General features: G+C 39.5%; 1 protein-coding gene across 8 annotated transcripts in view; it reads right to left on the bottom strand.

The window, feature by feature from the left end:
- Positions 1 to 2086: 2086 nt before the first annotated feature.
- The window catches only part of RIMS2 (regulating synaptic membrane exocytosis 2), a 568944-nt gene continuing 560406 nt past the window's right edge, over positions 2087 to 10624 (bottom strand). For all 8 annotated transcript variants that reach the window (XM_081258177.1, XM_081258180.1, XM_081258182.1 and 5 more), the window contains 4 exons: positions 7340 to 7452; positions 6939 to 7040; positions 5434 to 5573; positions 2087 to 4932 (listed from right to left, as the gene is read on the bottom strand). In XM_081258177.1, coding sequence (XP_081114303.1) covers positions 4714 to 4932; positions 5434 to 5573; positions 6939 to 7040; positions 7340 to 7452 — 574 coding nt within the window. In that variant the 3' untranslated portion in view covers positions 2087 to 4713. The remainder of the gene's footprint in view (positions 4933 to 5433; positions 5574 to 6938; positions 7041 to 7339; positions 7453 to 10624) is intronic.

Here is a 10624-nt window from a genome sequence, read left to right as displayed (position 1 = left end):
GTCCTCACATCAAGTTTAAGTTAAAACTATCTTCTCAAGAAACCCTCAATGGTTCAGAAATAGCTTAGGCTGCAGAAATCTGTATTGTTTATTCATTTGTTCACTCATAAGCACTTCATATGAACTCACCTTTGCTTTAGACACAGTACTAAGTGGTGGAGTTACAGTTCCCTACCCTCAAATTTCTCAGCTGCTGTTCTCTCTGCCTGGAATATTCTTCACCTAACTCCCCTCTCCCATTGCCACCATCACCATATATTTAACTCCTGTTCATTTTTATAGATATTAGCCTTCCTCGACTCTCTTGACTGGGTTAAAACACTGCTGTATATTCCCATAGCTTTTATCCCCTTTGGAAAGTTACCTTACTTGTAATTTTTTACCCAATGTGTGTCTTTCTCAGTAGAATTAAAGTCCCATGGGGATAGGGCCATGCTTTTTCTGTTCACTACAATGCCTTAAATAGTGTCTCAAAATAGCAAGGACTAAATATTCATTAATTTGGCAGATATTTATGGAACATCTATGTGTCCAGCATTGTTCTTATCACTGAGGATACAAAAGAGGGGGTAAAAAACCCATATATGGTCCCTTCCTTGAAGGAGCTTATAAGTTAGTCAAAGTGTTGATTTAATGATGGAAGAGTGTTTAACTCAAACTCCTTATTTCCCAGGTGAAAGAAATGATTGCCAGAGAGACTAAGTGACTTAAGTCATATGAAGAATTTGAGTGCCGTAGATTGTTTTTGTGTTTTTTATTCCCTCTTACACACTGCTTCTCAATACACATTTCACAAACCAAAGGTGGATGTGTGAACTTCTGTTCAGTCCATAGATGCTAGAGGATATTGAGGCATCATGAGCTGTGTGAGTGGAGACAAACATGCAGAGAATGTGATTTTTATGCCAAGAATGTTAAAGGTTAAGTCAGTACAGACAGACAGCTTTGGTGATTTCTTGGCCAATTCTCCCACAGCCCCCATGATAGTGACCATCATGTCCTTCATCTTTGCTTGTGGACCCTCGGTGTCTGGAGTTCCTGGGAAAGTGAAGGTGTTGGCGTCGATGCAGCCACGTGGTTAGGGTTTAGTCAGGAACTGCTATAGGAGAGCTCAGTCCTGAGCCAGGAATTGCAGGAAGGGACTAACATGGATTACTTCTGAGAAAGTAGAAGGGCTTTTCAGGAGAGGGCATATAAAAAAGGCAAGGAGATTTTTAGGAGTGTATGAACAGCAAAGAAATAGCTTGCTAGAGCAGAGAGTATATATTAAATAGTGAAAATAGGGGATAGATATGGGGGACTGGGCTGGAATCGAGTCCTTGGAAATGAAAGAAACGGCTGGTTCAAGGCATGGAGAGAGAACTAGGTTTGGATTTCAATTGGATTTCTAATGAATCAAACTCGCTCTTAAATTTAGAGCCGGGGAGGACTTCCACTGGAACTCTGCTGGGGTTCTTTCTCGCAGTTTGAGGAACCACCCTAGAAGGGTATGGAGTCTCCTCCACTCATACTCACGTGACAGAAGCCAGTCTCTGGACAGGTTGTTATATATCAGTTGCTCCATGTCAGGTTACCACGTGTGTGTCCCCAACTGAAAATGCACCCCACCCCAGTCTCCCCCAAAGTTGAGCTGACACATCAGTGGAAACACATAGTGTAGTGTCCACTGTCACCCTCGCCATCTCCAACCAGGGAATGGCAGAGCCTGTGCGTGATTCTCTTTGACTGCTGTCCGTGGAGGCCACACTGACTCAGAAATCTCACTCATTTAAATCTGTGAGTTGCTGAGTCATTTCATCAGAAAGCACCTCAATCTGCAATAATCTTTTTAAAAAGCAACCACTTTCAATGATGTGAGCCGAAATCCTTTGGCATTTTAAAGAAGTGCTCTACTGAGGGCTATCTGCTAAGACCAGCGGTTTGCTTCTGTCATGGAGAGGCAGAAAAGATGATTTCATTGTCTTTAAATCATGTGCGGGCTCAGGGGATGGGCTGTAGCAGGCTTGGGAATGTGTGGGAAGAAGTCAGAAGGCCATGCATACAACGTCTGCAAAGAAAATGTTTTATTTAAAGTGTTAAATACCATCACGAGAATGAATTTGAGTTTTACATTAGTTGGTGTTCATTACAGGACTAATCTGCCCTTTTTTTTTTCCAACTGGAATTCCCTTTGCTTTTAAAACATACTATGTACAGGGCAGCAATGGTCACTGGAATAGTGCTATTTACATGACTAAACCACAAGTCGAGGTGCAGACATGTGAAAATTAAAAAAAAATACACCAACATTAAAATAAATACTGCATAATGACAGGTATGTACAAATATTCCATACAGTCATGTCCTTCTTATTAAAATTAGAAATAATTTATATAGGAATATGCACAAAAGATTATGTGACTGCATCTTAGTATCAGGAAAATGGTAAACGTTTATTCTAAGGGAGAGTATAGACACTATAGGTCTATTAAGTCAATTGTTGCTGGTACACAAGTGTCTAAATTATTTCAGTAGAGTTTTATTCATTCTTTTCAACTATACCTGGGTCCATCGTAGGTCTCAGAATGTCAAGACACAGTCTTGGTGTATTTCGTATTGCACCACATAAAGAGAAGGCATTTTTAGTGATACTCATTTTTAACTTTTGCACCATATCAAGCATGATAGTTTTGAATGGTCAACATTGAATTTAAAAAGGAACACAAGAGAGCAATTTTTGTGTGTGGCCTTAAACAAATGGTATGTACGTGGATTTCAAAAGTTGTTGCAAGAAGTTAAAATCCATCTATAAGAATGTGTTATCAAAGTGCACAGAAAGAAACAAAGAAGTATGGGTGGTTTATTACATTACTCGGTGACTTTTCTCCTAAGTCAGGGAACTTAAGAGAAATTTGACCTTGCAGCACCACCCAATGGTAATAACTGTCTGTAAAACCAAAGGCAGGGGTTTGATTTTGGGGATTTGTGTGCAGACTTTCGGTGATGGCATCAAAGAACTGTTAATAGGCAGACTGACTTTTTTGAGTCACCTAAAAATTGGAGCTTTAAAATTATCTGTTGCAAATTTATGTTTGCTATATTTCTTTAGAAATATAATTTGTGAAAAATTGAATTTTACTACAGAAAAATGAATTAATAAACAGCCTTGTGTTTCAGGGCTCCAAATTGTTAGCAGCGTTTCTATTCACATAGTAAATGGAAATTGGCTAAAGGAATTGCTTTATGCTTTAATTAATTAGAAAACAAAACACAAAACCTAAGACCTTCTAGAAATAATACTTTAACCCCTGTATGAATAATGCTGGTGCTAAAAACAAATTTATTAGACATTACAATGGCCACATGATTTTAGGATTTTCCTGTAAACTGAACTTTGAAGATGAAAATAAAATTACCATGCACTGTACAATAAATTGCAAAAGTTCAAATATCTTCTTTATCAAATACATGCTGACTTACTCTAATGTACTCCCAAGTCATGTTGCAAAATCCTTTTCAACATGCTTGAAATAAAGAAAGCTCTTAGTTTTTTCCCCCTTTGAGAAATTCAGAGATTCAGAAGCATCTACAGCTCTGAATCAAACATGGGGTATAAGAGAGTATCAGGTCAGAAACTTGTAATTTTTAGCATAATGTTCACTCTGGTAGGGAGAAAGAAAATAAAAGCTTAAAAGAGAGAGAAGAAGAAAAGTGAGATAGAGGAAGAAAGATGTGAACACTTTGCACATATTGAACTTTAAGATTTGTATATTTAACATGGAAATAAATTGAATATGTTATACTTATTTGTCACATGAAGAGAATTTTAAGTATTTTCTAGAAAGTATTTTCTTCTGTAATGTCTGCCAAAACACAGACTATGATTACTTTAAAGAATAAACATGGTGTGTCTTTGTATCACCCTGTTGCATTCTCTCCCTTTTTTAAAACCATGCACTAGTGAAATTTATTTTTAAAAATAATATAAATTGTTGAAAATGGCTGATTTTTATTTTTATTTTTTGCAAGTTGCAGCCCCAAGAAAATAATTTAAGTATTCAGCTAATCTGTGTCCATGCAAAAAAAAGTTTCTTTAATTTCATTCAGTACAGTGTAGCCACAGAATTTTGTCTTTCAGAGTCCAACTCATCTTGGCATTAGTGAGTGCCATGCCTGCTGGAGCTCTGAAGTCTGCCACTGTTCACGCTGTCACGTTGGACTGGCTGCTCCCGTCCCCGTCCAGAGGAGGGCTGACATTTTTGTCCTGGACCAAGTCTTTGGTCTCTTGCTTTTCACCTGATGCTTCCTAGGACTTCATGCCTTGACTTGTAACATGGCTTAATGGCTGGATAGCTCCATTTCTGTGGTATCACAGGACTTTGGGGTCAGAGAAATGAAGAAAAAGGAACGATAAAAATATAAAGGTGCCATTGAAAAGGGCTTTTGTTGCATGAAACTGATTCTTTAAGATTAATCCATGGCTTCAGATTGGACCAAAACGTGAGTGTTATTGAACTCCAAACCTGATAGTTCGTCATAGCTCCGCTCTTTCACCTGAGGGCCTTCTTTAGGGCACAATGTGTGCAACTTCCTCTGAGAACACAGGATCGCTTTGTATCCCTAGAAACAGGCTCAGAAGACACAACATTAAGCATGCAGTGTTACCAGGGTTTGCGACCTGTGGGTTTTTTTTTTTTTGTAACGCTGGTTGCTATGACAACAGTTTTACAGCTGCTACGAACGAGAGTAAGAAGGTCCAGTTGAACTTTCCAGAGATGATTGGGAAGCTCTTCTTGTCAGAGGGGCCAAGGTTGGATCTACTAGGGAGGAAGGGGGGAAAAGTTTGAACCAGCCAATCACCATATTGGATAGCTCCAGTTCATCTAAAAGTATCTGGGCCACTCCCATAAAGGATTTGTGATCCATGCGGCCATAGTCTCCCCAGACTATGATCTGTTGGCAAAATTAAAAGAGCAATGTCAGTATAATCATGTATGTAAAAGCTTGTAAACTAAAATACATTCAGTTAATGTGCTGACATCAAACATCAAGTTATGTAGTTGTATTTAATTACTGGGATAGTTGTCTTTACTAGAATCTGAAGGTACGTTAGGAAAACTTTACAGGAGTGTTAAGATCATAAGCAATCAAGGAAGATGGGAGCTTATGTGTGATGGGGGTTTACAAGTCTATAGTCACTTTAAAGGAAACAACAGTGTACAGCTTTTTTTTTCTTTCTCACATTCATTTCCATTATGGTTTATTACAGGATATTGAATATATCGATAGTTCCCTAGTGTGTATAGCTTTATAGCACTGGCCACTACTTTGAAGTTTCCCAAGAATTTCAGCTGTGAGGAATGGAAAAGGATGCGATAAGAAAAGATGTTGGATACAGAGTTTGACTCCATGAAGACACTTTCTTAGGTAAGGAATATATAATTCAGTAAATACCTGTAAAACCTTTCCTTGGGGACTTTCTTCAAAAGATAACAGTTGCTGGTAGAGGGGTTCCAGCGTCTTTCTTGCCACTTTTGTTTTCTTTTTGGCTACGCAGACTCCATTATCTAATAGATACACCTTTACATATGGTGCTTGGGAAAGAAAACACAGAGGAGAGTTAAGTGATGAGCTATGGTTACGGAACACCCAGCTTACGGGTGACATCTGCCACAGCTTAATCTTAGGCTGGAAGAGCCAGCGGTCAAAAATCACTGGCCTTTCCACATTACGTCAAAATCATTAGCTAAACAATAGATAACTATCAGCCATTCAGGTAGTTTTAGGTAATGTTAACACAGCCTCTGAGTTGATTACTATTTTGCCATCAACTGGTTATATGGATTTGAACAACCGCATTAAGAAAAGGAGAAATGCTTCCACTCCCTAACAATTTCAAGAAAGATGTCTCGCTCAGTTTTTCATGTGTCAATACTTAAATCTAATTAAACGTGCTCGAAATTATATTGTTTTACTCACCCATCCCCACAAATCATTGATCACTCAAAAGGGTTTATTTATTGATGGTGTGGGTACACAACAGGGGTGGGGTTTGATGTAATATGTTCAAATTAGCCAGGAAGAGGCAACTAATTATGAATACCATGGGTTGAAGTTTTTCTGACAGACTCTTCATAAAAACATTTTCATGCACGTACAAACTGCAGGATTCTTTCTAGCAGAGTCAGCTGACTAAGCGCCAAGATGTTTATGAACACAACTGTCTTAATCACCACTGCAAGGTTGTACAATAGGTAACATACATTACAATTTGGAATTTCTGCAGGGACAGGGAAGCTAGAGATTCAAAATTACAGTTCAGTCAGTGGAGGTGCTGAGGTAAGAAACCAAGTTTCCGACTTGTTCTGTACATCAGATCCAATGTTCTCTCCATCTCTGCATCAGACATCTGGAATCTGTGGCATTCCCCATGGCTCTAAGCACCTTAGATTATGACATTTCGGTATGAAATATGTGACATCACAATAAAAACTTATAATGGTGCCTCTCTATACATTACAGGAAGTAAGAATCTTAGAATGTCCTTCACATATGGGCTTATGCTACTTTGGGAGCCTGTAGCTATTTTTATTCTAATTCCAGGACTCTAAGGATTCTTAAGGAGAATTTAGAAGCTCCAGATAAACTGAAGAATAACACCAAACACTAGCTAACAAGAACTTCTTATGTACACGTCATATAAAATGAATGTGATAGGTTTTATTTTGCAGTGGTTTCTACCACATATGTGCTTATCTAACGACTTGTCTTATCCCCATCTGGCCACCCTCACTGGGTGCTCACTCAGGACAGACACACAAACTACCACTTAACTGTCTCATTTATTAGTATCCTTGATCATTTAAGAGAGAAGTTTCCATTATCTAATCAAAAACAAAGTCTCTGAATTGAAAAGTGTGGCTTATGAACAATAATAGAAGAATCTCTTCTGTTCTTACCTGGCAGTGTCTTGGAACCTGGTTTTACAACAAGGCCACGGGCCCGAATGATTTCCACCTCCAGCTGTCCCTTTCTGTCCATCATTCCTACCTGAATGTCACCTGATGGCGTGTGAGGAAGAAACAAACAGTAAGAGAAATATTTGTGCCAAAGACCTTGGTTTAACATTGTTTTATCATTTCCTACATCTTTTCCCAAATTCAAATATATTTAAAAATTTATCAATGATACCTTACTTTAAAAAGCATATAAATTAAAATGGAAAAATTTAGTCAAAGTTTTTTGTTTAAATCTAAGATACTCATTCCTGATAATACTGTTAAAGATCCTATGAAATTAAAGAATGTGGTTTTCAATAATCTAAAAGAAAAACAATGAATCACATGACAGAAATTCTTACCCATGGCAGGTGTGGCCAGAGTCTGGCGCCCCACTAGCTGGGCAGGGCCAAGGCCATCCAGAAAATCACTGAATTGGCTATCAGAGGCCAAGCGGACACCAGGGAAAATCAGACTAAAAGTAAAATAACACACAGGATTAAACCCTCGACTCCTGTTTCCGTCTAGCCCCCTTTCCGTGGCAGGAGCAGTTGGTACCTCTATTTTGCTACTTACATTAATTGGATCCCAGCCACCCCACTGCACCTGCACCGCGCTCTCCCTCCTTATCCTCTAGCAGCCCTCGTCCTGTATTGCAAGCCTCTGTTTATGTGCCTTTCTCTTCCTTGTCTGGAGGGCATGAACTGTGATGTCTATGTATAGCACTCAGTACACTTTGAGCACTTATTCCATGACAGGCATTAGCATACTGAATCTCTCAGCTGCACTATGAGAGAGGTTCTATTATTTAACCCATTTTATCGATGAAGAAAGTCTTCAGATCAGATCATTCCCATCAACACCCAAACACACTGCTATTTCTTCCACCTTAAAAAAAATCCCTTTCCTAACCTCCTTCCCTCCCCAGCTACCACCCCGTTTCTCTCCTTGAAACTTCGTAGAGCTGTCTCTAAGTACCACCTTCAATTTCTTTCCTCTCATTCTCCTTTGAAAATCGAATCAGTTTTTCCTTGCTCTCTTCCTCAATTTTTCTCCACTCCACCAAAATTTCTCTGATCAAGGTTACCTAACAGCCACAGTGGTAAATCTGACCGTTAATACTCCAGACTTATCCAATTGAACATATTAGCCTCATTTGACCCAATTGATCCCTCCCTCTTCCTTGAAACACTTTCTCCAGTTTGCTTCCTGGACTCTCTCTAGCCTCCTGGTTTTCCTCTTTGGCTATTCTTCCTCAGTCTCCTTTGCTAATTTTACCACTAAATATAGGAGGCTCCATCTTTTGACTTCTTCTCTGTAAGTCCTGATTCCCTTGGCAGTCTCATCTAGTTTCAAGGTTTTAAACACCATCTATGTTCATATCGCCTAGACTGACATCTCCAGCTTGGGCCTCTCACTTGGGCCCCAGACCTGTATTCTAACGCTCTGTCTCCTTACCTGCTTGAATGTCTAATAGGCAATTGAAACTCAACTTGTCCCAAGCTGACTCTCAACCCCCAAACAAACAAAACATCAAACTCTGCTCTTCTCAGAGGATTCCTATCTTAAATGGCAACTTCATTCTTTCAATTGCTCAACCCTGGAGTTTTCTTTCCTCTGGACTGAATATTAAAGCCGTAATCCTCAGTATGACTGTATTTGGATGTAGAACCTTTAAAGGGATATTTAAAGTTAAATGGGTCATAAAGGTGGGGCCCTAAGCTAATATGACTGGTGTCCTTATAAGAAGAAGAAACACCGGGGGTATCCATGAAGAGAGAAAAGACCATGTGAGGACACGAGAAGGTGGCCACTTGGGAGCCCAGGAGAGAGGTCTCAGGAGAAACCAAACTTGCTGACACCTTGATCTTAGATTCCTAGCCTCCAGAACTATGAGAAAATAAATTTCTGCTGTTGAAGTGGTACTGTTTCTGTGTATTTTGTTACGGCAGCCCTAGCAAACTAATACACTCTTTCTCTCACATTCATATCAAATGCATTATTGAAGCTTATTATCTCTACTGTCAAAATACATCCAGAATCCGACCTCACTAATGCTACCACTCAGGTCCAAGCCATCATTTTCTCTTTCTGTATTGCTGCAACAGCCTTCTGAATGATCTCCCCATTGCCACCTTCCTCTCCACTCCCACAGCAATCAGAGTGATCTGTTAAAACTGAAGCCAGATAATGTCAGGCGTCTGCTCACAATCCTCCATTGGTTTCTCATCTCGATCTGGGTAAAAGCAAAGTCCTTGCAATGATGTATAAAGACAACACAACCTGTCCACCCCTGCCCCCCATATCTTAATTCCTAGTTTTTTACTACTCCTGCCCTCATTCCCCAGTGCCACCATTCCCACTACTGATGCCAGGTAAGCTCCAGCCTCAGCGTTGCTTCAGCCTGAAATGTTCTTCCTTCAGACATTCATGTGTTCACTAACTTCCTTCAGATTTTTAATCAAATGTTCCCTTTTCCCTGTCTAACCTACATAAAACCCTACCCTTAACCTCTGCCATCTCTCTCACCTTTTTCTCCTTAGCACTTATACCACCTCATCTATTATATAGTAAATATATATATTTTTTTTTTTCTTTTTGTGGTATGCGGGCCTCTCACTGTTGTGGCCTCTCCCGTTGCGGAGCACAGGCTCCGGACGCGCAGGCCCAGCGGCCACGGCTCACGGGCCCAGCCGCTCCGCGGCATATGGGATCCTCCCAGACCGGGGCACGAACCCGTATCCCCTGCATCGGCAGGCGGACTCTCAACCACTGCGCCACCAGGGAGGCCCTATATAGTAAATATTATATATTTTCCTTTTATTTGAACAATCTTTCAAGTTTATTGTCCATCTTATCTGTTAGACTGTAAGTTTGATGAGGGTAGGGTTTTTTTTTCTTATTTGTTCACTGATATATATCCAGCACTAGAACCATGCCTGAAATACTGTAAGTACTTGTTAAACTCAATCAATTAATTAAAATGAATCTTAAAAAAATTAGATAACTTGCCCAAATTTCTACAGCACCAAAAAACAGATGAGAATTTAAGCCTATATGATTCTAAAGCCTATGGTCTAACCACCAACTGATTTTTGCTTCCTCGTATGACATATATCCCCAACTCATAGCAAAGTGCCTAGAACACTAGAAGGTATGGAAATACCTGTTGAATGAATTTATGAGTATTCATCCCATTTCTCCAATAAGACTATAAACACCTGGAGCACAGGGGTCATAGTTTAAACATTTTTATATCCCTAACAGTGTCTAACGCAGTGCTTTGCAGTGATGAGTGCTCACTGCACATTTCTTTTTTACTTGATTCTCCATCTCTTTTAAGACTTCCTTGATTAACATCAAATCTGTTTCATCCCCCAAGCTTAATTCCCAAATATACAGTTAATCTGAACATTTTTAATGCTTCCATAAATATCCCATATAACCTTATTTATAAATGTATGGAAACCATATAAATCTCTTGTATAATCTCTTGTAATAATTGTGCTAGACAAATGATCCCTAGGGCAAATCATCAACACTCTGCCAGCTGCTTCTATGGCCTCACGTCTGTGAACTGACTACACATATTTGCCTAAGCACCTGATGCTTCCATGGTGATGACAGATGAGGTCAGTAAACCTCAC

This window comes from Mesoplodon bidens, assembly GCF_964165515.1.
Source record: "Mesoplodon bidens genome assembly, chromosome: 16".
Taxonomy (NCBI): Eukaryota; Metazoa; Chordata; class Mammalia; order Artiodactyla; family Ziphiidae; genus Mesoplodon; species Mesoplodon bidens.
The sequence above is the reverse complement of the archived record's forward strand: the minus strand, read 5'-3'. Positions and strand labels throughout refer to the sequence as shown.